Below are 27,065 nucleotides of genomic sequence, written 5' to 3' on the forward strand. Positions count from 1 at the left end.
TTTTGTGGATTTGTCACTGCAGCAGATGCCTAGACATTCATATACCCTATATCGACACCTTTTTTAAACCCCACATTTGTTCTCCGGTGAATTTCAGACAAGTTGGTTAGAGACCTTCAAAAAAGGTACAATCACTCGATTTTTCTCAAGTTTGTCTGTCTTGGCAGATATGTAAAGCAATACCCCAGTAAACATGCCGACGTCGGCCCGACGTCGGCCGACGTCGGGGTGACGTCGGCAACTCGGCATCGGCATGCCGACGTCGGCCCGACGTCGGTCCAACCTCGGCACGACGTCGGCTGGATGTCGGATATGCCCGCATGTCCCGACGTCCAGCCGAGGTCCAGCCGACGTCGGGCCGACGTCGGACCGAGATCAATTGCTGAAGTCCAGCCGACGTCGGGCCGACGTCGGGGCGACGTCGGACCGACATCGGCCGCTGTTTTGACCGTTAAAATAATATAAAATACATGTTTCATGTTTCATAAAGAGCTTCTGTATTAAGAATATCCTCAAGAAACTCAAATCTTCCTCCATGCCACCACCCCCTGATCCGGACTGGACGGGAAACTTTATCCCATTTGGGATTGCCCGTAAGCCGAGCTCGCCCGTAGCCGGGTGCGGTGAGTGCTTGGGGGCTGCTCGGCCTATCCTTTGGTCAGGCTCAGCCCCGGCAACTCACCAGGGCCGGGCCCAGTTCATATAGAAAGGCCAGTCGGCAAGTGTCACTTTGCCAAAGTGCCACTTATCAAAGGGACACTTTGGGAAACGTTGGTGTGCAGGTGTGTAAGAGTGGCTATATGAATCCATTGTGGGGTCGCCCTTTCCAATAAGTGTCACGTAACAGCAATGGGACCAGGGACTCTATATTAACTGGACCCAGGGTGTTCGCCAAGAAGACCAATGTCTCCATCCTATGATCCTTCCGGCTCTGAAATGGTCTTGTCAGACCGAAAGGGGTTAAGCCAACAAAACAAACCAACTTCGTTAGTTGGCTGCGTGGTGTAGTGGTTAGCGCACTAACCTCGCATTCGAATGACACGGGGTTCGAATCCCATCGCCGACTGATGCTTTTGGTGTGTTGTCCCAGTAAACATGCCGGCGTCGGCGACTGGCGGCTCGAATCCCGCCGCCGGTTGATATTTTTGGCGCGTTGTCCCAATAAACATGCCGACGTCAGCCCCGTCGGTCCAACGACAAACGATCTCGTCAACCTCGGCAAACGATCTCGGCCCGACGTCGGCTCGACGTCGGCTGGACTTCGGCTGGACGTCGGAACATGCGGGCATATCCGACGTCCAGCCGATGTCGGGCCGAGGTTGAACCGACGTTGGGCCGACGTCGGGCCGAGCCTCGGCCCGACGTCGGGCCGACGTCGGCATGTTTACTGGGACCAGAACAGGCCTACGAACACACATATTTGATCAGGATCGGACGATTGGACACCGTTTTAAAAGGAGATCTTTCGTGCCTCCCGGAAATTCACGGGAGAGCAGATGTGGGGTTTAAAAAAAAGTGTCGATATTTTTGCAAAATTAAGGACATATTACATCGGGCGAATCACGCAGGAGCAGGCGCAGTGATTGACATATGAGATCTGTCATCCGTATGCGATCTACATGCAATTGGTCGTAATTGTTGCAAATATGTAATTACGATAACGCACAGAACTAATATACATCTGGAAATATGACAGAATAGGGAAGAAAGATGCATCCTCTTACAGCTAATGACAATCCTAAGAGAAGACACGCAAATGTGCGATGGTGAATGACATTATTGCTTAGTAATCAAGGTTATTCCTGGCACAAAGAGAGGAAACAGGGATTTCTGCGCACGTCTCGGATATCTGATAACCTCGTCAGCTTCTCCCGCGCGGTGAAATATCCCCACACTGATTCAATTGTGACGTGTAATCAAAATCCGTCAATAATTCATATACGATGCCGTCGGTCTGTCGGCAGTAATATTATAAATATTTGGTTAAAACAATACGATAACAAGACATCGATAGACGATACCTATACCTAACTTCTTATTAGCGACACCTTACGTCTACTTAGCACCGGAATAGCACGCTGGAGTGTTGACTTTGTAGGCCAACACCACTGTCATTGCCGTCACTAGTCTGATACCCATTCAGGGCCGCGGAAATCCACCTGGCTGAGTTCACACTCGGCGGCTCTCACGCCCAGCCTCCGACAGCCATCGATCCTCCCTGGGGCCATCCGCCGGGTTCAATCTCGACCGGGCGGGCGGCCGCAACCAGCGTCTCGTTCCGGGAACTCGGCGGCAGCTGCCAACGGCGCGCGTTCTCTTCAGCTCGCCAGTAAGCATTACCGTTTTATGTTCCGCTGATTGGGGATTAGTGAAACGACGGACGACGGCGGCTGAGAAGATTTGCCTCCCGCCGAGCCGACGGCGGCGCAGTCAGCACTCAGCAGTCGCGGGGTTAAAGCGAAAACGTCCGCCGATATTGTATAAATAATCACTCGCTTGGCCCGTTGCCGGCTGGACGGGCGTTCCAGGTGAACTCTGCCTCTGATATTTCTGTATCAGTCACAGACCGATTCACTGAGCGCGGCTGTCTGCGTTCGCTCACCCTCTGACCGTCGCTGCGGCTCGTCCAACGACTCGCCATGTATCCTGTGAGCGGCCGCAGGTTCCGTCTTCCGTGCCGGTGCGGCGGAGATCCATCGGCGGCGCTGCCGATCCCGGATCGAAGCACCACTCGAACGAATCCCCTTCAGGCGGCGCTGAGCCGCTCTCGGGCGCCGGTCGTCACGGACGGCGGCCGCCCAGTTCCGGGTCACCGGCAGGGTCCACCCAGTCGCGCCCGGCTAAAAGAAGCCGTCCTCGTCCGGACAGGCGAACCGGCCGAAGCCGGGGTGGGAGCCGCGCCGTCCCGACTGGTGCACCATGGTCGGCCCCAGCCGGGTGATCTTGTGCAGCGGCGCAAACAGGCCAAAGTTGGGCGGACAGTGGAAGTACCTGACGACCAGACGGAAGGAATCGCGTCAAAGAGGGGAACAAAGAGGGAAAATCATACTTGCATGTGTTCTTCAGACTAGACACACATGCAAGGATGATTGTAAATCAGACTGTGGGCTCCTGGTTCATCTATCACAAACATTGGTTAACATTATGTGTACCACTACCTACTTTTACCTTGTTATTGTTGGTGGTCACAAATCAATGAACATGCCTCTTCCCTTCATTATTCCCCTATGGCTTCGCAGGCCCGCTATGATTACAGATAAGCAGTAAGCACATATGTATATGAAAATATTACTCTGGATATCTCTATCAAGTGATTGATACATTTTAGATGCTGAAAATATGAGTGTATTTTTGGTGGAGAGCCAGGTCATAACTCGTCCAACATGCACTGACAGCTGTATGAGACTGCTCGCCGTCTGGGATAGATATTCAGCTCGCTGAACAGCATCTATTGCAAAACTAAAATAGGACGTAAACATGACACACTCCCGTCTCTGAAAGAAGCCCAGTGAATGGCGTTGAATGCTGCATACTGATACATTCAGCTTTGCATGTTTAGATTTCGACGTCTGCCTCGCTACTCAATGTGTCGTATGCAGATCGTGATGACTCCAGCGATATGTGTAGCGTGCACGTAAAGCAGGATATTTTTCGAAATATTCGTTGATTTACTATAATCGTAGATCATTTCTGCCTAAAGCCAGGTAACTTTTTTCATAGAAAATGCACAGTATTGTACGAACCGAAATGATATCAATAACGCTTGCAATTGCATGTTCACGGATGTCACGTTGATACCTACCCATCATCAAACTCCACAAAAAGCAGTGATGTTTAAGACATTTTCTAGAGCAGCCATCCAATCGTGTAACAAGCCGCTGTATTGGTTTACTCGCAAAAGAAAAGGTATAGATAACAGTTTTGAATGTGACCTCGCATCCGCCAAAGGAGCTTTAATTGCGTTTCAATATCTATTTTGATCTTCTCTTCCAACCGATCATGCAACGACTGGCCTCGTGCCATCTAACTCGATGGCCGCCCATATTAGTTTTGGGTTCGAGAGCGGTCTCTTTTTCAAAGTTGCCCAAGAATAGCGATTAGACGGTGTTGTTGGTTCGATGGAAGCGTCGATTTCAGGGCACCATTTAGAGCGCCACTAACAGATGCGTTCAGTCTGCTCCATCTATGTGATGGATGTTTAACAAGGGAAGTTTCGGGGAAGCATTTACGAAAACCACATATCCTCGCTAACATAGCATTGTTTTGTCAATATGTTCATCTGATTCATCTCTTTCTTATCCAACTTCCGTAAACAATAACATACAAAGGCCCTGAGGCATTTGTGCGAATAAAGAGCGCTGTGTGCTTACTCGTGTTCCGTACAGCGCCGTCACACGGGACCAGCCTTGGCCGGCATTATTCAGATCCCTTTTCATCCCGGACAGGCGATCCCAATCCCCTGTCACGCCCACACCCGCGGGGAACTGATGACTGGGCAGCGGCGGGGGGGGGGGGGCGACCCCAGCTGGCCGGCCGGCCGGTCCGCGCGCGGTCCCGGCGGAGACGCGGCCCTCCCAGCGGCCACCCGCGGCAGCCGCTCCCACAGTCAGCTGCGGTCCCGACCTCGGCGGCCGCCACTCACCGCACGCCGGCCACGGCGCCGTCGTTCCTGCCTCGCGGCTCGTCCAGCTCCACGCCGCCCCACATGCCCTCGGCGAACTCCGTGTGTCCCATGTAGCGGAGCAGGCCGACGCGGCGGCCGCCGGAGCCGGCCACGGCCACCCGGTCACCGCAGCGCAGTCCGCCCGGTACGTCCGTGTGGTGCAGCGGCACCCAGTGCACGGCCGGCGGCTGGCCAGACGTTCCTGCGGCGGGGGAGGGGGGAGGGTGAGAGGACGGTAAGGGGTGACAATAAGGGGTCACAGCGGCGCCCAGTGCACGGCCGGCGGCTGGCCAGACGTTCCTGCAGCGGGGGAGGGGTGCTGTCTCCTAGTTTCATCACCGTTGCTGCTGGCGGTCTTGTCTCGTCCTCAGGCTGCGTCGCTGCCGCCGGCCGGCCGCCGCCGCCGAACCGCCGGAGTCTCTCACGGCCACAACCAGCCTGGAGGCGCTCGGTCGGCGCCCCGGCCGTCCTCTGCTACTCACCTCACCTCGACTACACCGGCAACACTCATTGGCGGCGGGGGAGCGGGCGTCCCGCTGCTCGGCGATGGTATTACTGCATCCTTTTGTGCTCCACTTCCTTCCATCCTTACACCAGCCTTTACCTCCAGGCAAGCTACACTTAAATCCAAACAAGCATCTCAGCACCACGGCCCCTCCAAATTCCTCTATGACCGTTCGCAACACCGACATCCCGTGGCACACAGAAAAGAACCAGCGCCACACGACCCGTCAGTCTGTTCTCAATCACAGAAGTTTAACGCAGGAACATTCTACAAATCATTTCGCTTTACCAGTATGCACAACGATATTGAAACGCTTTTATTAATGAGTGGCATCGAATCTAATCCAGGACCCACACAAAATCACTTTAAAATCTGTCATGTTAATATAAATAGTATCACAGCCGCCGGGCGACTAGATGAGCTAATAGCATTTGTCGAAGAACAAAACATAGACATTTTGGCGCTTTCCGAGACAAAACTAGATGAAACAGTGCACGAAAGCCTTTTTAAAATTCCTAACTTCCACTCACCATTTACAAAGCACCGCACTCGCCACGGAGGAGGAGTGGCAATTTACGCAAGAAATCATACTTCAACATGTAGGTACCTCGAACTTGACTGCCCAGAGGAGGAGTGGGTCTGGACAAAGACAAAAATTAACGGAGAACTAATACTGACATGTGCTCTTTACTTGCCTCCAAACCCCAGTAATGACCGAATAGAGACATTTATCAACAATCTAACAAACAGCATAACATCAGCACAACAAATCCCTAACGCTACAATAATTGTAACGGGCGATTTTAACGCAGGTAACATTTACCTTGACAGTGCCGACCCTCACAGCGGAGTAACACTTTTTGACAGACGACTGAAAGACGCAATCGATACCTTAAACCTAACACAGCTAATCCATACACCGACAAGAATGACAGATACGACTTCCAACCTACGTGACTTGGTTATAACTAACAACATACAAACGATAACAGAAACGGGTACACTCTCCTCATTTTCACATATTGATCATTTTCCCATTTTTGTCACTCTCAACATAGAAAAAACGTCTTTTCCAAAAACTCAAGAAACACTTATCTGGGACTACAGTCGTACAGATATTAACAAACTAACAAACATACTAATGCAGACCGACTGGAATTTTATCGACCAAGAAAACATAAATGACGCTACAGAGAAGTTCACTCAGACGATCTTGAACGCAGCGGCGGACTGTATTCCGAAGAAAATAATTAAAAGACGACTAAACGATAAGACGTGGATGACGACCGAGTTGAAAAGGAACGTGCGCAAACGCGATAGACTATTCCAAATAGCAAAACAAAAACAGACGACACACGACTGGTCAAAATGGCGAGACCAAAGAAACAAGACAACGACGCTCAACAAAAGACTTAAAGAAGCATATTTACAAAGACACGTCGACAAATTACTGGAAAACAGGTATGACCCATACAAATATCACAAAACGCTGAAAACACTAATTGGCCGCAAACAGCACGACGCCATCCCACCCTTAGAAAACGAGCGCAATGAAGCTATCACAGACAACACGCAAAAGGCGAACCTAATGAACGACTATTTTGTTTCACAAGCGACAACAGACACGACCGGACTGATCCTCCCTCCTACACAGAACGACGACCGAAACCAAAACATTGAGACGCCACCAGCTTTAGAACAAATAACTGTCACAGAAAATCAAGTACTCAAAATTCTTAACACCCTCAACGTTAACAAATCTACTGGTCCTGACAAACTTCCCACACAAATTATAAAAATGACAGCCATACTAATAGTTAAACCACTCACTTTACTGTTCAACAAATCCTTAGGATCCGGAATATTTCCAACCATGTGGAAGGAAGCAACAGTTACACCTATCTTTAAGAAAAATGGCTCTCCATCTGACATCAAACAATACCGGCCAATAAGTCTCCTTCCTTGTCTGTCCAAAATTCTTGAAAAAATTGTGTTCTCTTCAATTTATTCTCACCTCACAGAACACAGTCTTCTTTCGGACAAACAAAGCGGATACCGTCCGCACCACAGCGCCGAAATTCAGTTAACGTACCTGACACACAACATATATAAAAGTTTAGACGAGGGACGCGACGTAACAGCAATCTATCTTGACATTTCAAAGTACTTTGACAAAATTTGGCACAAAGGACTTCTCTTTAAATGCAAACACGAATTTCACATATCTGGCGTTCTCCTTTCCTGGCTAGAATCGTATCTTTCAGACAGAAGACAAAGAGTACGTATTGGCAATGACTTTTCTTCGACAAAAAACATTGAATCCGGCTGCCCACAAGGATCAGTGCTCGGACCTCTTCTTGCTTTAATGTACTTGAACGGACTGACAACGAAAGTGACTAACGACATTCTCTTGTACGCTGACGACACATCTTTATACGCACCACAAAGTAAACAAAACGCTGATTTAGTTCGACAATCATTACAACGAGACCTGGACGCAATTTACGACTATGGAACTCAATGGGCAATTTCCTTCAATCCAACAAAAACAACTCAACAATTTTTCACCCGTAAAACCGGAATAAGTCCTCCTACCCTCACTTTCGGCGGTCAACGTATATCTGTGTCAGAAAGCCATAAGCACCTGGGACTAACGTTTTCTAAAGATCTTCGGTTTCACGAGCACACTAACACCGTACTAAAAAAAATGAACAAGGCGCTAAGTCCAATATGTCCACTAGCAAAATATTTGACGCGATCAACAATTAACAGTCTATACACCACTTACATTCGTCCATTTCACGACTATGCGGACGTAGCTTTTGACGGACTACTGACAACACACGACCAATTTCGACTTGACAAATTTCAAAATAGAGTTGCAAGATTGATGACAGGTACACCTTTCCGGACTTCTACCGCCAAACTGAGACTAGAAACAGGATGGGGAACACTGAAAGCAAGACGAGAACAACACAAATTAATCCTACTCCACAAAATAATGCATCGTCCAGACACACAACCCGAGTACATCAAAACAATCATACCTCAAACACGAATCACAGACACAGAACGAAACACAAGAAACGCCAACGCCCGAACTCTCCCTGCAAATAACACAACATCATTCCAAAGATCATTCATACCAAGCACCGTCAGGAAATGGAACCAACTTCCAACTTCAATCCGACAACAACCTTGCCTTTCAACCTTTGTAAATGGCATCGTCGAGCTGTGGGACTGCCCTTCTCCCCCTGCATACTACTCATTTGGCAGTAAATTTAGAAATATCCTTCATACACGAATAAGAACCGCAACTTTACCGCTAAATGCATACCTATATCAAATTCAAAAATCAGAATCGTGCTGTTGTACATGTGGCTTCCGAACCGAAAATGTCCAACACTTTGTTCTACACTGTCCACTGTACCAGTCGTTGAGAGATAATTTATTCACCGATCTCTCCGATACAATTCAAAACTTTACACACCTTCCATCAGAACAAAAACTAGACATCCTCTTCCACGGCAAATCCCTCAGCGCAGAGGATGGTCGGCGCGTCGCCGAGTGCTTCCAGATTTACATTGAAAAATCCCTCACCATCAGGACTTCGGCGGCGGCTGGCGGCGGCGTGGCCGCGCGGCGGTGACAGCGGCCCTTTCTTACGGACATCGTCACTCGCCAGTGAACTACCTCAGAGGCGGCAGCTTTACTTTAGTTACTTATGTTTATGCGTAACTTAGTTGATACCAACGATTATTTTATACTTTTAAGTGTACTTAATTTTTCATTGTATTTTTCTTTTAATTCGATTATCAAAACTTCGGTTTATCATTATTTGTGTTGCACCCGATGTTTTTTTTTTGTCATGAATGACGTGTGAATGAGCTAGAGTGTGTGAGGGAGAGGTGCCTTGAAATAAGCTGAATAGCTTTTGCACCGATCCCAGACTGCCTTATGTCTATTTATGCGAAAATATTCAATAAAATCGAGCAAACAAAACAAAACAACATGAGGAGGGCAGGCCATGTGTCCTGCCACTGCAGTGGACAGGTGTGTCACAACATTGGACAACCATCACTCAATGCTAGCGCGGAACAGGTGCGGGTCGACATGGGTCGGCAGATGTCCCCCAGAGAGGCCTACTGGCGAAGAGCATAGGGGTATTAGCATGATGGGGGCTTCAGCAATCACACGCACAAGGTTACAACCTAGCAGAAGCTGAACGCGAGGTTGAAACGCGTCTGTGCCTATTTGGCAGTGAATGCATTTTAAATACTTTACTGGAATGCTTACTGCCTACCTTATAAAGAAGAGTGTTTGACTTTTTCAAACAGCCTGCGTTCACTGGATATGCAAAAGAGTGAAATACCTATTACTTAGGCATTGCATTTATCATTTATCTCCACATACCTTTTTTTCTAATCAAGCAACTTGTATTTTATATTTCCGTCCTGCTGAAGCTTATCAAATAGGGAATGCACAAAAAAATGTCTTAAATATCATTGCATATCTGCGCCATATTTTCGCTAAATTTATAAAGCTCCTTCTTATGTCTCCGCGATTCATTGTAAGCCCAAAGAGCCGCGTTACACGTTGCGTAAAAGCCAATGACGTCAATTTCATAGAAATAGGATACCAAAGCGAAACCTACTGTAGTGTCAATCAAAATCACGGTAAAAACCTAGCCAAGGTGGCCAATGGAGAGAAAGCCAGCTTGCAAAATATTTGAAACATTGAACGGGATTCAAGAAATTAACAACATACCCACCAAATAAAAAAGTTAGGTTTGAACTCTAAAAAAAATCTGTATCCGTTTGATATTAGGAGAACAAAAAAGGCGTCCAATTGATAGATATCTGGGACGAAATTCCCGAGATAGCACCGTGCACTATCTAGGCATGCAGGGGCTTACTGCTGCGACTCTGCATGGTTAACTTAACATGCAAGGGCGACAAGGAATGTGGAGTCTCTTTGATGAATTGGATTTTAAGCCAACATGCCAGTAATTGCATTATGACATTCTACCGTCTTAATCTCTGTCATTGTGATACAATGATTCAGACGTTAACTCAAAGCATGTTAGCTGGATCGCACAGATATCCTGAAATGGCGGATGCGTGTCTTGACGAATTAATCAATTAGACTGTATTTGCTAACGGGTCCGGACAACGAACAGCCCTGGCCTGGCCGTCTGGCCCGCAGTGCCGCTGACACTTTGTGCAGGTAAAATAGACAATAGACAGTTCTTAACTATGTTTCTTCGCTTTGAGAGCACATAGCATGAGCATTTTGTTTGTGGATTTTTTTATGTTAATAAGGCCCAGATAAAGCGCATTCGATAGCCCTTTTACAGATCTTTCTGGGCTTTGTTCTCAGATTTGACCTCAGGTCAACGGTTTAGCCTCCAGAGGGCAAAAACTGTAAAAATAGAAGTTTTCACGAAAATGATTTTTCGTCAATAACTTTTGACTCAAGAGAGCCATGACATTACTTTTGGCAGCATTGTGTTCCTCTTGTAGAGACGCGTCGAATGAACTATTTGTTGACCTTGAAAGGTCATCTTGAAAATTTGACCTCAGGTCAAGGTCATGACCTGACCGGAAAGGGGCATGTTGCATATCAGTCGATCCGTATCGTCGAGCTGAATACATCTGACGTGTTTTCATCGCTCTAGCACGTCTTTATCAAGAGTTATAGCAAAAAAAAAACTACTGGTGACCGTTCATAACCTGAGATGACCTCAGGGGTCGACGTAGGTGCATTTTTCCTATTCAGTGTGTCATGTTTACCTCTGAACCGATGTTTGAGAGGGCTTTGAACATCATTCGTCCAAAAGAGGCGCATTTCAATTTTCTCCCATTGACTTATAATGGAGAGGTCGCAAAATTGACACGACCTTAGGTCACCGATATCAAAATTCCAAGATACACATTTGTACATACTGTTAGCTGAAAGTTTCAAGGCGATCGTTCAGTCGGCGTAGTTATGAAGAGGATTGAAACTTTTTCTGAGGTGAGGTCACTTGACCTGACCTAGTGACCTGACCTTGAGAGCCCGGGGTCTGAAATTTTCACAACATGTGTGGAAATGATGCATAAACAGGTGTGCCAAAAACGGCGGCTCTCCTCGCCGCCGTGTTTGAGATATCTGCGAAAAACCACAGGGGGGTGTTCAAACACCCCCGGCCCGGCGCGGGTTAAAGGAAATTCACTATTCACTGTGGACCACTTTCACGAAATTAGTTTTTTTGCAATGGATTTAAGATTTTGTATGCTCAAAATGATCAGCAAGCAAAATGAAGCCTTTTAAAGGAAATATTATTTTCTATATTTCAATATAGGAAGAACTATTCAGTTTTAAAAGAGAGAAATTGAGCGCCGCTCGCTGGCAGCCGCCCCTGCGTGCGCTCTGTCGTTTTACCAGTTTTTCCGCGGAAATAGTGCCAGTGTGCTTTCAAGTATCAGCGATGTCGAACAGTGCTAGCTTCGGCAATGCGTGGTGATTTTTCGCTCGTCCCTCATCTTGTGGGCTTGCGAATAATATTCAAGTTTTGTTTTACTCTTCATGACAATCGAAAGCCTATGCCATGGCCCTCGTTTCGTTCGACCAAAATTCTACCGGTTTTAGAAGAGCTCCACCAGCCAATCACACGGCTCGGTCGTCGTCTACCGCCGCACGTTCCACCGCCGTCGACTCCGACGGTCGTCGGACACTCGGACCAGGGGAGAATCCCTCATGGACAGACCCATTAATCTCTCACCCAGCGGCGGAGTAAGGAGGCACTGCAGGGGGAGACGGGCCGGCCGCCACGTCCAGGCGCGCCGCAGACGTGCCATAGAGCACGAGCGGCGCCCGAGCCGCGGCCGTGTCCTGATCCCCCTAACAGGCAGCCCCGGACTCGTCCATGCAGGACGAGACCGGACGGCTGAACCCCGGGCTGGGCCGGGCCTGCCAGCGGACAGCAGCCGGCAGGAAGGCGTTGGGGCCAGTGGGGCCCGCCGTGTAGAGCGCCACCCTTCACTGGGAGAAACCAACCGACGTCTACCCCGGCACACTCTGAATATCGGTCATTCAAACGTTCGCTCTATCGTACCGAAGCTTAATGAAATCAATCAACTGTTAACGCAACAAGATTTGGACGTTTTATGCGTGACGGAAACATGGCTCTCAAAACCCGTTCAGAGCAGAATCTTAGCTTTCCCCGGATATCAGATCATAAGAAGAGATCGGCTATCCCAACCCGAAACGGGGCAGAGAGGTACTGCTCGTGGAGGTGGTGTGGCTATCATACATCGTGAGGAGCTGACTACTAGTGTTCTGCCAATCCCTGCAGCCGGGCCTTGCGAGACTCTCTGGCTCAGCATCAGCGGCAGGGGTCTTCGCTCGGTCACAGTCGGCGTGGTGTACCGAGCACCATCCACATCGGTGGCCAGCGCTGTCGACGACCTCCAAGATCAGCTAAAACACGCGCTCGGCTACGGAAAGCCAGTTTTTTGCTTGGGCGACACAAATGTAAATTTATTGCAACATGACGCTCCTGGAGTACGTCAGTACAAAGCCGCCTTGAACGAACTGGGTCTAACTCAACTAGTCACCGAGCCAACACATCTAGAACCCTCTACTTCACTCATCGATCACATCATCAGCAATGTTCCGGATCAAAACGCTTCAGTCCTAACTTCATCTGACCAAATCGCCGATCACCTCACCATCATCGTTCGAGCACAGCTCCGTCGTCAGAGCCGTCGGCCGTCCCCGTTCAAGGCACGTCCCTGGCGGAAAGTGAATTGGGATGCCGTTTGCCTATCTTTGCTACTATCAGACTGGGGTGAAATGTACAGCGCGGATAGCGTGGACAAGAAATTAGCCGCTTTTCTAAATCTGTGGTGGAAGGTTGTGGACACTCACTGCCCCCTAAAAACTGTAACCCCTCGTCGACCACGGTGCCCCTGGATAGAGGATAATGAAGAGCTTAAACAACTCATGCGTGAAAGAGATACGGCTTTCCGTACATGGCAACGTTCTCGATCCGTCGATGATAGAGATGTGTACCGGAGATTGCGGAACCTTGTGAAAGGGCATCTATTAAAAAGTAAACGCGACTTTTTGTCAGCTCACTTGTTATCTGATCGACGATCTTTTTGGCGCAACATATCTGAATTTGCGGTGCGTCCTGCGTGTGGGGGTAAAAAAGGCATATGTGGGATGCCGACAGAACAGGCAGATGAGTTCAACCGTCATTTTGCCACCGTCGGATCGAAAATTGCTGCGGAGCTGGCCGTCAGCGGTCCCTCTCGGCTCCCGCCAAGGCCGCCGCGTGTGACGTCAGCGGGTCTGCGCCTGAAGCCGGCTACACTATCAGAACTGTCTTTGGCGTTGCGAAAGCTGTCTGCATCTAGAGCAGTGGGGCATGACGGTGTGCCACTACACGCAATCAGAGCATGTTTTCCTGTGATTGGTCCACACTTGCTGCATATCGTGAATGCATCGATAATATCATGTCATTTTCCATTATCATGGAAACTCGCGACCGTCGTACCACTTCATTAGTCCGGCGACATAGATAACCCGAGTAATTTCCGGCCCATCTCTCTCCTGTCGGTGCTCTCGAAGTTATGTGAAAAAGTTGTTTGTATGCAGCTGTCGTCCTTTCTTGCTACTAATCACCTGTTGGTCAATTCGCAATATGCATATAGAGCTGCTCACTCGACGGAGGATGCTTTGACCGATGCTGTCGAGTGGATGACGCGGCGCATCGACGAGGGTGACATCGTAGCTGTAACTTCAATTGACTTGAGCCGCGCTTTTGATAGCGTTGATCACGACGTCCTCCTTACGAAACTCTGCTGGTATGGAATAGATCCGAATTGGTTCCGAAGCTACCTGTCTGGTCGGCAACAGGTAGTGAGAGGCGGGTCTCTATCTTTGCCTCTGTCGCACGGTGTTCCACAGGGCTCCTTAGTTGGTCCCATCCTCTTCAGCATCTTCACAAATGATCTTCCAGCATATGTTCCCCACGGACGCTTGGTTTCTTATGCCGACGACACACAGTTACTAGATTCCACCGACCCCGCATCTCTGTCTACCCTAAAAGCGAGACAGGAGGAAAGCCTCAGTGCTGTTCTCAACTACTTCACGTCAAACTCTTTGAAAATGAACCCATCGAAGACTAGCCTTCTCATTTCTAGCACCCCCCAGAGCCTGAAGAAAGCCTCAGCTTTCCATTTAAACCTACCGGGACATGTACTCAAGCCATCTTCTCAAGTGAAGATGCTAGGTGTAACCATTGATCCCAGCCTATCCTGGGAAAAGCACATTTCCAGTGTCGTCAAAAAATGCAATGCCGTCCTTATTTCTCTCTACAAAATTCGACATCACCTCTCAGCTGATGTTTTGAAACTTCTCATTCAATGTCATGTCTTCCCCCACATCATTTACTGCCTCTCAGTCTGGGGCGGGGCTGTAGGTTGTCACCTCAAGCGGGTGCAGAAAGTCATTAATTTCGCAGCTAGAATCGTATCTGGGGCGAAACACCGTGATCACATTTCCCCCGTGTTGTCTGCACTGGGCTGGCCCAAAATCACGGATTTAGTCACCTATCGCGACAACATTCGTGTTTTCAGAGCGCTGAAGGACCCGCTCGCTCCCGCGGCATTACGCACTTTGTTCACAACACGGGCGGCTGTGTCTGCGCGCGCCACACGCTCCACGCTGTCGGGTGCATTAGAGTTACCAAATTATCGCTTATCAATGTCGAGACGAGCTTTTTCCTACCGAGCGGCAACCTCCTGGAACCACCTCCCACCCACCACCACTAGCTCTGGAACACACGCTGAGTTTCTTCGCCACCTTGCTGCCTAGCGCTTTTGCCTTCTGTCATATCCGTGAAAATTGTGACGCGCTGGCCGCTCTGCACTCATCAGTCTACTGCGGCAGTGTTTGTGCATGTGTGCGTGTACGTGTGTGTGTGTGGGGGGGGGGGGGACGGGCTAGGTGTACCATGTCTTTTGTGTGTGTGATCGAATCAAATACTAAACCATGCAATGGAATGATTCGAAATACATTGAACTGATGAACTGATGAGAAATGGCCCCTGCAAGGCACACATTCCTCAGCAAGGCACTTTTTTCGGGACGAGAAATGGAATATCTTTGCCTAGGGTGATCGTTGGGCCGTAAAAGCTCCTGATTTGTGCTTGTCTTAGCCCAAGCTGCGGAACTGCTATTCCAGTTCAAAACCCCATGTTAAAAGTGAACTATTTCCTTTAAGTGCCAGCAGTTCAAATTCAGGATAAAATAGGAACAGGCACATAACTCACCACACTAAAATAGAATAAGGCTGCGGGCAAAAAAACGTGTGTATCGAATGGCTTTTTATAATTTGTTAGACTTAGGCATTAAGCATTAATAGTTTAAACGCACAATACACGTTTATATTAAATGAATATCAAAAATGAGTATCCGAAAAAGATATTTAATTGGAAATTAATTTACTTATATTTCATGTAATAACCAAAAGAGGAAAGGGCAAAATTTAGGCACACCCTAGCTAATGTCAATGACCTGAAAATATCCCCAGAACACAAACAAATGTTCGGTGTAGTTTAGGTCAAATAACTTGTTCTTACGGCAATCTCGATATTCAGAGTCCATCTGTCCCGTTCTGTACCGTTTGCCGTTCTCTCTCATTATCCGAAATGACGGTATTTGGTGAGACTGCGGTAATGTGCTGTAGGGGAATGGGTAGATTTGCCATCTATGAGATGGACAGGAATGGCTTATTGCAGCAGATGACGGCAGACGAAAATAAACACGTAATCCGATGCATTCGATGCATGTGGTCCAATAGATAGAATTAATCCACGCAAAATTAGTGCACCAATGGTTGTACTGTATGTACATGCTGATAGAAATTGGGTCTAGAGCCGCCCGTGTGCCGGGCTGACGACTTTATATCTCACTGAGGACAGTGTTGGGCTGGCGACTGTGTGTCGGGCCGAGGGCTGTCAGTGCAGGGTGAAGACTGATGGATGGCTGTGCCGGGTTGTGAACTATCTATGAGGAACTGTGGAGTGTGGGCGATCTGTATGGGACTGTGGATTATGTGCTGGACTATTCGCTGTGGACCACGAGCTGTACCTTATCTCATCTTGAAGGAGTCGCTGCAGCCCGGATCAGCGGACCGGAGGGCCTTTCTTTTCACTCTGTCGGCTGGCTTACCAGCGGCTTCAGGGCCGATCAGCGGGCATCGATTGGAGCGGGAGGAGCGGGCGTCGAGCAGTCTGTGCCGGCGCGGTCACCGCCGGCACTGCAGCACTGCAGCACTGGACCGTGGACCGCCAACCCAAAGCCGCCAAATTCACGGAACCGATCAGCTTCACAGATTATGTTTCGTGTATGGACGCTTCGGTATCTAGAACGTAGACTGGAATCTCTAAAACGTAGCTTACGTATGCAAAAAATGGCTTAAGACCAGAGTCCTTGGCTTCAGCATCTGAACATAAAACCTAACTCTCCATCTGGCTGCAGATGCGGCTCCCTGGACCTGGTCCTTGTCTTGCCTTATTTTACTCAGTTGGATTGTTTGCTATTTGCCATATTTGCTCCTCTTCATAACGGATTTTTCATCTCTCTCTCTCTCTCTCTCTCTCTCTCTCTCTCTCTCTCTCTCTCTCTCTCTCTCTCTCTCTCTCTCTCTCTCTCTCTCTCTCTCTCTCTCTCTCTCTCTCTCTCTCTCTCTCTCTCTCTCTCTCTCCCTCTCTCTCTCTCTCTCCCTCTCTCTCTCTCTTCTCCAACCTCTTTCTTAACCCTCGCATATGTAGGGTGGCGGGGTCGGATGGACCCCATGGTTTTTCGCAAATAACTCGCGTAAAAAGCGGCCGATGGCAACGAAACTCTCAGTACCCTCGAGTTGATCAATTTTACACGCACTCTTAAAATTTCATGACCCTGACCCAAGTGACCTTTGACCTGTGACCTATTTCTCAAACCCATGTTTGGCCGGAATCGCGATTCGGCGTATGTCGGCTTACATAAGTCGCGCCTTTGCAAGCTTCTCGTGGTTCCAAACGTTCAAACATGTGATTGGATATTACTTCCATGCATTTGGGTGGATGTCAAGGTCACCTGAAGGTCAGGTCAGGTCATTGACCTTTGGTGACCTCGGTTCACTTCTTCGTGCTATACATGTTTCTAGGCTAGTTTTTGGAGCTGAATTCGAATTTATAGAAACTATTTTAACATTTACGAAGTAGTTTTGGTGCCTTCGTAACATGTTACGAAGCTGCCAGAGGCGGTTGACACGTGCTACGAATACCCGTCACGACCCCTACTGGTTGACCTGACCTGACCTGACCCGACCTGGTCTAAATGCTTAAAGACATCATCTGTGATATCAAAACTAACACCATATTCGTGATCAGCACCCCGAAAAACCCCTTAGCAGCCACACTTTACGACTTTCTAACATGTCCCGATTTTCCCGACTTTGGGTCATTGATCTGACCTGGAAGGTCAACCAATGACCTAGCCCCTAGGACCTTAAAATTGGGTATCATCGGCTTCCTCTCGTCACGGGCTTAATCAGGGGCCAAACGGCAAGAGGGGTCCAACCGACCCCCCCCCCTACACATTAGAAGCTGGCAAATGCCGCACACATGCGAGGGTTAATATTACGTCGTCTTATCCCCTCTCAGTTGGCTGGTTTCTCAACTCCGACCTTAGCGGAGTGACTTCTCTGACGGACACAGAGAGAGCCCACGGCAGCTCGGTCAGCCCGGTATCTCCCTGGCTAATCACAGCTCATCCCCTCTCGACGGCGGAAAGCGCGCTGAGCCGCTGTATGAGCCGTGGAGCAGCCGTGCTCGCCAGCAGCAGCCGGACGATGGCCGGTGGATGAGAGTGTCATTGTCCGTGCTTGAGGCCCTGCCGTCGCGCGCTCGGCTGCCGTGCTACGTATTGGACCGTAATCAAGCGACCAGGTTTCCGAGTCAATAAAGCGGTGCTCTGCACTGCACAGTGCCTTGATGGAATCGGTAGAGCACGCCTCAACCTCGATCGGAGAGCAATAAACATGCTCACATCCTTGGCTGAGCAGGGACGATGATTGGAAGGTAATAAGATCACCTAATAAACGTCCGCTTCTCTTATTTGGAAGGAGGATATAAACGTCTTAAAATATCCATATTTCTTTGTAAATCCCCAACGTTTGTTAAAAATCCGCCGCCGCGAAGAGTTGGCCCATGTGTCCGGTAGCGACTTACCTATTTGCTCGGAGAAGCGTCTCCTGTGCGCGGGACTGCCGCCGGTCACGTGTATGGAGGGCACGTGGCGGGCCGGTGAGCCGCCGTGTGTCGGCACGTGGCGCGCCGGGGAGCTGCGGCCGGCGGCCGGCACGTGGCGCGCCGGCGAGCTGCGCGAGTTGCGCCGCGAGCCGGAGCCGGCCGGCGGCGGCGGCTCCTCGTAGTCGGGAGGCGGCGTGCCAATGCACTCGCGCGTCAGGTTGGTCAGCTTGGAGAACACGCCGTGCTTGGGCTCGCACATGAAGTAGTGGTGGCCGCCGAGCGTGCCGTCATTCTTCCCTGCGGATGACAGAGGTCACAGGTCAATCGGCGTGGAAACACCGGCCGCTACATTACTAGCGGCCGGTATATCCGCCAATATGTATCGCACAAAATCAGAGGAAAATGGCAGGACGCTTCAGTAAAAATACTGATTGGTGCCGACTGCCGATGGTCTCAGTCCCACGGCTCTCACATTGCAATTTTGAGATATAGCCCATATTACCCTCATAGGGAACAATGCTTCCGTCACGAGAACATGACTATCTCCCATTTGCAGCGACACTAGCATGCTTTTTGAGACAAATAGGTATTGGAGCTTGCATTATCTGTCCCTGAATCCAGAAGCTTGAAAAATGATTTCAGCTGAGCCGTATCAGTACATCTAACAGTAGATGAGATGAGATCATCATATGAGCTGGCTTGTTAGTTCTATGGAGGAGGAGCTAACGATTAACGAACTTCTGTAGCGAACAGTCGGAATGTGAATGCCTTAGTCAGTATTCACATGGTGAAAGCTCTCCGACAGTCAGTCGGCTGTACAAGATATTTTAATAACAAATGCTGTCATATGCTGCCTCCAGCTGAGGCTGATGCTGTTGTCCATTTTTAGCCAGCTGCCTGAAAATTGCCAATGACGGTGTGACGACAATGAAATTGAAATGATGACGCAGTCCATCATCCTTCCAGAAGCGATGGCTGCGTAGTGCTGCAATCGTTGTTGGAGTAACTAGTATTTTACATGTTTACGTCAACGCAATTTAAACGATGCATCAGCCTCTATTATACACACATAAAAACTACAGTCGGCTTTACCGGCGCAGTTAACCGGTTTCGGCAGTTGGCAGTTGGCACCGACTTGACGAAATAGAGATTGGTGCTAAGTAAGAGGAGAAAATCCCTTGTTTTGCCAGCAAACGTTACACAACCTTCTACAAAGCCGCAGCGGACCACGCAAGCACACAAGTATTCAGCTAACACATGCGTAATGTGGAAACAAGTAATAAGAGAACAAGAGAAAGAAGGAACAGTAAAGAAGCAAAGCTCACAAGCAAAATAAAAACACATGCAAACACCACTAACGCAAGAGTCGGCGATTACACGGTCGGCGGACGGCGCGGCGGATCGGTCAGGGCACCACCGGTGTCTGACGGTCGCTGATGACAGAGCGTCGGCCGCCGCTGACGGACCGTCCTGGTCCCGGCCGCTGACGGACCGTTCTGGTCCCGGTCGCTGACGAACCGTTCTGGTCTCGGCCGCTGACGGACGCACGCCCGGCAGCGCGCTGCTGTGATCGAGGGCCGCCTGATGTTGACAAACACCATACGGCGCCGCGGGCGGGGGCGGGGGCTGGGGCCGGGGGTGGGGGCTGGGCGGCCGGTTATCTGCGCTGCCGGCCGGCCGCGGCACACGACAATGGAGTCGGTCCGCCAGTAATGGAGTGCCGCCCGGGGATAGGGCCGGCAGACGAGCGCCTGATTGGAACCGGCCGAGAGGCGCCCACAATGGCCCACCACGCCAGAAGGTACCGCGGTCAAGAGCGGTCGCAGCTCCCAGAGAGACAATGTCAAGGACCCATACAATGCCAGAATGAATGATCCTGTCAGCCTGGAAAACGGCCGGACAGATAAATGGTCAGGCGACGCGAGAAGGAGCAGAGACAATTGGGAGGCAGAGAAAGAGACGAATAGAGAGTGTAGGGTGCTGGGGAAAGAGAGGTTAGACAACGTTTAAAGCAGGCAGAGTTGCATGCATAGATCCGTTGGGTTTTCCGATGTCTAGCATCAGAAACATCACTAAGAAGAAAACGAGAATAGCATGACTTTTCGGACATGACTGAATGCTGCAGTACACATCTTAATAGGAGGTTGCAAGCAAAACATCAATATAGAAGTCATTGTCATGCACTGTGCTCTTTCAAGTAACAGCTGGTACCAAGTATAGGCCAACCTACGTACTTGGTCGAACATTTAGATTGGGTTTCTTGAAGAACGTTTTCCATATGAATCGGTGTGGACTGGGCCTTCCCTTTACGTCAAATAAAGCCACATGTTGATCGGAAAATAATAATGAAGCTCAACGTGAGACATTTTTCAGTGCAAGGGAGAGAAGCTGTTGACCAATTCGAGTTGGAAATGAACGCAACCAATCATCCAAATGTTAGGCATGGGAAATGAGCCTTGGATATATGCAATATGTATACACTCAAAACTTTTTTACTACCTCCTGGAGGATTCATTTTCATCAAACCAGCAAGATAAGAGTATCTTGAAAGGGTAACTCTTTGCTACCATTATGTGCATAGTAACGGTACGTAGTTAATATGAACTTATTCGCCAGCGAAGAGTATTATTACCATGTAAATATCAATATTACTCTCGCGATCCAGAACATCACGAAAACTCTTTCCTTCTGGGTATCGTGACTCGTGTACAGATAGTCGTTTCATGCGTGGATCTTGTTTACCCTCGTGAAGATGATATTTGAAATGGAATCACTCAGCCAATCAGAAACGAGATCGGCCGTTTGCGGTTTGAAGGCCGCGCGCATCTGTCAGTTTTCGGCCGTTGGTCTCCGAGAGCGGATGTGAGCAGTGTCGGTGCCGCGCGGCGTGGCCGTTGGTGATTGTGCTTGCGTGTTGTTCATCGCCTATAGAGCCTCTGTGGACATTTTATTGTAAGTACCGATGTGCTAGAGCATTGCATGCCGTTGAGTGGTGTTAATTTGACCTGGTTAACAGGACCCCGTGCACGGCCACGTGGCCTAGGTTGTGAGTACGTACATTAATTTTGTTGTGATGCTACAAGTTTATGCATTTTGTTGGTGACTTTGAAAAAGCCTTGCACTGTAGTGATCCAGTCTCATTATCTCACGCAGACGGGCGACCACCCAGGAACGCCGTCGCTCTCTTCAAATATTGTGCGCTGTGCCTTATCCAATATGAGGGCGCTGAATGTCTTGTATTCACATTCAAAGTGCATTCAAGTTGTATCGTGGTGTTTATTTACCGCTTGTGCATTGCTGAAGGCTTCGTATAGATTCGTATGCATAAGTGGAGAGTCTCACAATGTTCATTGCTGGTGTGCCCCTCGTATTGTTTGTACGGAAGCCAAATATACATTGTTGCTCTTGAAGCATGTTTTTTTTTAGTTGGTGAGCAAATCCGGACGTTCAGAAGCTTCGTGAAGCTTCTGAAGCAAGCGTCTGTGAGTCTGTTACCATCCTCTGGGGGGTTTACACTAAAGGAAAGAGTAAACATTACCATGTGACAAAGGGTAGGCCAGAAGAATATACTCTCTGTAGGAGGGTAAAGCACAGATTAGATGATGCGTTACTCCCTAGAAAAGGGCTCCGTTTAAGATTTACCCTTTCAAAGAGTGTAACCCAAAAAATGTTACACTCTAGACAAGAGTAAATCAAAAGAGGTAACCATTCAGAAGATGGTAAAAAACGTCTGTGTGTCATGTTACCCCTCCCTGGCGAGTTTACTCTTCATGAAAGAGTAAAATTTACCATCTGGAAGGTGGTAAAAAACGTCTGTGTGTCAAGCTACCATGCTATGGCGGGTTTACCCTTCAGGAAATGGTAAAAAAGTTTTCAGTGTATGCACTGGCCACTGACTACTGATAAAGCTAAATACTTTAGTTATGCCTAAGCCATGGATAGGTTCGGTTGCTTAGAAGTTGAATTATGTAAACTTAACCCTCGCCGGCACAGTTGATGCAACCCCCCCTAAGGTTTTCCGCGAATAACTCGCGTAAAAAGCGGGCGATCGCGACGAAACGATCGCGACGAAACTTTCAGTACCCTCACATTGATCAATTTTACACTACCCTAAAAACTTCATGACCCTGACCTAAATGACCTTTGACCTGTGACCTCTTTTCCGAGACCATGTTTGGCCGGCATCGCGATTCGGCGTACCGCGTATGTCGGCTTTTCGTGGTTTCAAACGTTCAAACATGTGATTTGATGTTGCTCCCATGCATTAGGGTGGGTTTCAAGGTCACCTGAAGGTCATGTCAGACCATTGACCTTTGGTGACCTCGGTTCACTTTTTCGAGTTTTACGTGTTTCAAGACTAGTTTTTGGAGTTGAATTCGAATTTAGCAGCCATTTGAACATTTACGAAGTAGTTTTGGTGCCTTCGTAACATGTTACGAAGCTGTCAGAGGCGGATGACAGGCACTACGAATACCCGTCACGACCCCTACCGGTTGACCTGACCTGACCTGACCCGACCTGGTCTAAACGCTTCACGACATCATCTGTGATCAAAACTAACACGATATCCGTGATCAGCACCCCGGAAACCCCTTAGCAGCCACACTTTACGACTTTCTAACAGCTCCCGATATTCCCGATTTTTTGGTCATTGACCTGACCTGGAAGGTCAACCGATGACCTAGGACCTTAAAATTGGGTATCATTGGCTGCCTCTCGTGACGGGCAACTCGCTCGTTCTTTTTCCGCGAAGCTTTAGCTCTATCAGGGGCCAAACGCGAAGGGGGTCGTACCAACCCCCTCCCCCCTTGTGCCGTCGAAGGACTCAAAATGGCTTGTGTCGGCGAGGGTTAAGCATGTGTCAGTCTTATTTACTTGTAGTTCACATTTCGATTACACAACTATTAACTGTATTGCGTTACCGTAGTTAGTTGTAACGGTTTGACTACCGAGCCAAAGTAGTCAGTGCGGGTTTGCAATCGACTTTGCATAGAACACTGCATGACCGTATGACCGTCCCACTATCGTACCTGTTTTCAATAATGACACAGGGCGCAGGTTTCCCCATAAATTGAGGACTGCGTCTCCTGCAGAGGTGCCTTATAGTCCTGGTGTTCTGTTGCTAGGTCGGCCCCAGCACTGATCGAATCGACCCATGCATGGCAACGACAGTGACCGATTCAGGGTGTTCGGCAAAGCGATGGGGTGGTAGAAAAATAGCTCGGGGCGATATTAGCCGCCAACCCCTTCAATCATCTTCCGGCCAACCAGCCGCCCACCACATGTAAACAAAAATGTAATAAACCGTGTAACCGTGAAGCAATAAATTGCAGCCCATTTATTGCAAAACATCTCTTAATAAAACTTTTCAAAACAATGGAGACTGCTGCAAATTAAGTTTTTCATTCTGGTAAGCAGAAATAAATGTAAAATCTTAAACGTAATCAATATCATAGATGATGACGTCGAATTCAATGAAAAGCAGTTTTTCTTAGCCTTTTCTTAGCCAAGTATATTTGAGCGTCAATTCGATCATTCATCGAGACTCAAATATCAAAGAAATTACAAGTGATCTCTGATGAAACTACATAACCTCATGTACCTATACAGTGGCATTATGTTCGCAAACCCTTTGACCTTCCACGTAACTCATCAACAAAATGCAGAAGTCAGAACATTCGATCAGCCGTGTGAGGAAACTTCTGAATAAACGAGCCAGCGTGCGGAGCGCGTCTCTCGCTGCAGGCGGTCGGTCGGTAATGGCATGTCCAGTACCAGCACCGGCAATTAGTGGCTCTGTTCCCGGAGTGTGTGGCCACCGGAGCCATGGAGACAGATGGGAGCGAGGAGGGGCGAGATGACGGGCAGTGGAGATGCCTGCGGGCGGTCAGGGTGCAGATGAGACCCGGGGCACGGTCCCTGGGGTTGAGAGGGACGTATGACGCCGGTCCCTGGGGTTGGGAGGGGCATTTGGCACCGGTCCCTGGGGTGGGGGGACATGTGGCAGCGATCCCAGAAGAAAAATATATGAATGAAGGTGATACCAGTGTCCAGGACCACAATTGCTGTGTGTTAGCAGTTAGCACCGAACGGACATATAATTGATGTGAGCAATAACTTGAAGCAAGAAAAAGGAGGTAAAGCAAGGAAGCAAGAAAGTAAAGGGTACGTGGAAAAAGATCAAATAGTTGAGGGCGCGTGCGCGAGTTATCTCAATTCTCAGGAAGGTCAGAATAAAAATGTGCGAGCCGCGAGATGGCATGCACGGGCTACGTATTGTCGGAGTGAACGGACACATGCCAGAGACAGAGATCAGAGAGCCCGGTTCTGAGCTCCCAGGGCGGCGTCACTCACCGACCGGCTTGTCGAGCACCACGCCGGCCACGTCCTCCGTGGCGTGCTTGGTCTGGCCGATGTAGGCGATCCGGCCAGGAACCGTGCCGCCCACCCAGACACGGTCGCCCACTTGGAAACTGTCCGTGTCCGTGGTCAGAATGTGCTCTGTCGGAAGGGGCCGAACCAGAACTGTTAAAAGATCCTTCCGTCCGGGGAATGCATAGGTGGGCAGCATTGTCGGGCATAATTTTTACATATTGGTTGGATAACATGATGAATACTCATTAAACAAACCTTTGAACAAAGGAAACCACTAACATATCTTTAAAAATAACAGATAAAGGAGGATGTTTATCTAATCTTTCTTATACAAGACAGTGGTAATCATCAGCATTTGCGGGGCACTTGATATGATTGCGGTTATTCATCTGTTCCTGCGATAGATATAAATAAATGGGCTACTTTCTCATCGGTCTAAGCAAACAAAAGCTGTCGACAGTCTAAAAGCACTCCCAGCTCACCTTTGCTCATCCGTCTGGGATGTTCCACGTCAGCCATGGCTGGGCTGCGTCCTCTGCCGACGGCTGGCCACTGTTCAGCTGCCTCCTGGGTCAGTTTCCCGGTCTGGGCTGCCGGCACCTCTCCGTCGTCTGTTGTTCACAGAACGGCTAGCTCTCCCAGCCTCTGTCCTTTGTTGCGAGAAACCGCCACAGCGCCGCTTCTGCAGCTGCAGTTCCTGCCGACACGGCCGGGGAGGGGCGTCACTGCACAGTTGGACCTGTTGACTCCGACTGGAGACCGGTATCGGAGCCGTGCACGCCCCGCCGGCCGGCCTCGAGACCCGCTGACCCGCCCACGCCCGTCTCGATCTCGTCTCCCCACAGAGCACCCGCTGCGGGCCGCGGAGGGGCGCGGAGGCGCACGGTGGACGGTTGGAAGTGATGCTAAAGCCCCCGGGGACAGGCGCGGCGCCGGGATGAAGAGGAACAGGACAGCGTGGCTAGAGGGAGATTACAGATAGCAGCTCGTGCGAGTGCACCAGATTAGCCGGTGTGTCAGCCAGTGCTCTCCCTCTCCGACCGAATAAGGTGTTGGAGAGGACGACTGACCAAATGCGGCGCTGGAACGTTCCGCTTGAGATACACAGCAAAGTGAAGTCGAGAAGAAGAGATGAATGAGATCGTCCATGGATTATGAGTGGAAGGAGGTCGTGAATAGCTGTTTATCGTACATGTGTGCGCTGCAGGCTGTGTGTGTCTGTGTGCGTGTGTGTCTGTGTGTCTGGGTGTGCGCAATGAGCCTGTAGCAGTGGTGTTTCCATCAGCTATGCACCGGAGGTGGGTGAACCAGTTACGGCAGGCTCTATAAGGCCGTCCATCGCCGCTGTCGTGCTATCAGCGCCGCGCCAGCCGATGTTTAGGCGGACCTGTCAGACCCGCCCCGAGACGCATACACCGCTCCCGCCCACCACTCTGAAAGCATTGTCCGGGAAAGAGGCCTCGTTGCAAATTTAGCCAGACGAGACATAGGAGACAATGGTGTTGTTTTAGTGACGCCATAAAAATGTTGTGAGACAGAATTGATAATGATGCCACGTCCTCTTGTGTTCTGGACTACACTACGCTTGGATTGCAAGGTCTGGTCTTTGATTGCGCTTATGAAATGGTCAGTCGAAACTTAAATTGATGTCAAACGGCGGAGGTCTGATTTACTGGCGTGGGCGAGTGATAAAGACCCAGCAGTCGCACCGACCGTCGGTAGCCAATGGCCGCTGGTCGGCGCCCGGGCTCCATTGAGCGAAGGGTTCATTCATGTCGGGCTGGCCGCCGGCAGCCAGCAGCCGACGAGGCGCCCCTCTCGTCCTCTCCCTCTCCCCCAGACTCTTTCGGTGGGGCGGGGCGGGGCGGGACGGTCACCTCCACCAGTTCCCCACCCTGACCGGGGCAGCAGTGTGTTTACCACGCGCCGAACGACGCGGAAGAACGTCTCCAAAACCTTTTTGCAGTAAATTATGTTAGAGGAGTCGGCCGTGGCAAACGCACTGGAAAGTTTTCAGGGGAAAATGTGAGGCAACTATGGAAGGGCTTGAGTGAAAAGCGACGCACCACCTAACGCGTCCGCCAAATCGGTGATTAACGGTGGTTAACAAGTTTAATTTGCTGCCTGCAAGGGTTCATTTAACCTTCGCCCCAGTGGGGGGGGGGGGGCATATGTTACCACCCTGTCGCGTTTTTTGCGTGTGAATAAAAAAAACGCGGAGCGTAGCGCCGCGCCGC

General features: G+C 49.5%; 1 protein-coding gene across 1 annotated transcript; it reads right to left on the reverse strand.

The window, feature by feature from the left end:
* Window positions 1–1,632: 1,632 nt before the first annotated feature.
* On the reverse strand, window positions 1,633–25,589 carry LOC122374844 (CAP-Gly domain-containing linker protein 3-like). The gene is made up of 5 exons (XM_043353851.1): window positions 25,311–25,589; window positions 24,808–24,954; window positions 18,433–18,750; window positions 4,643–4,865; window positions 1,633–2,991 (listed from the first exon to the last, which is right to left on the reverse strand). Exons 1-5 carry the CDS (start codon window positions 25,345–25,347, stop codon window positions 2,841–2,843), a joined length of 876 nt encoding a protein of 291 aa, XP_043209786.1. The 5' UTR covers window positions 25,348–25,589; the 3' UTR covers window positions 1,633–2,840.
* Window positions 25,590–27,065: the final 1,476 nt, after the last annotated feature.

The sequence above is a fragment of the Amphibalanus amphitrite genome, unplaced genomic scaffold (genome assembly GCF_019059575.1).
Source record: "Amphibalanus amphitrite isolate SeventyFive unplaced genomic scaffold, NRLGWU_Aamphi_draft 001725F_arrow, whole genome shotgun sequence".
Taxonomy (NCBI): Eukaryota; Metazoa; Arthropoda; class Thecostraca; order Balanomorpha; family Balanidae; genus Amphibalanus; species Amphibalanus amphitrite.

Excerpts from the sequence above, each read along its gene's own strand:
- LOC122374844 (XM_043353851.1), bottom strand. The coding sequence starts at position 25,347 with ATGGCTGACGTGGAACATCCCAGACGGATGAGCAAAG. Across the intron at positions 4,866-18,432 it reads ACGCTTCTCCGAGCAAATAG|GAACGTCTGGCCAGCCGCCG; the intron begins GTAAGTCGCTAC and ends CCCCCGCCGCAG. Across the intron at positions 2,992-4,642 it reads GGCGCCGTGGCCGGCGTGCG|GTACTTCCACTGTCCGCCCA; the intron begins GTGAGTGGCGGC and ends TCTGGTCGTCAG.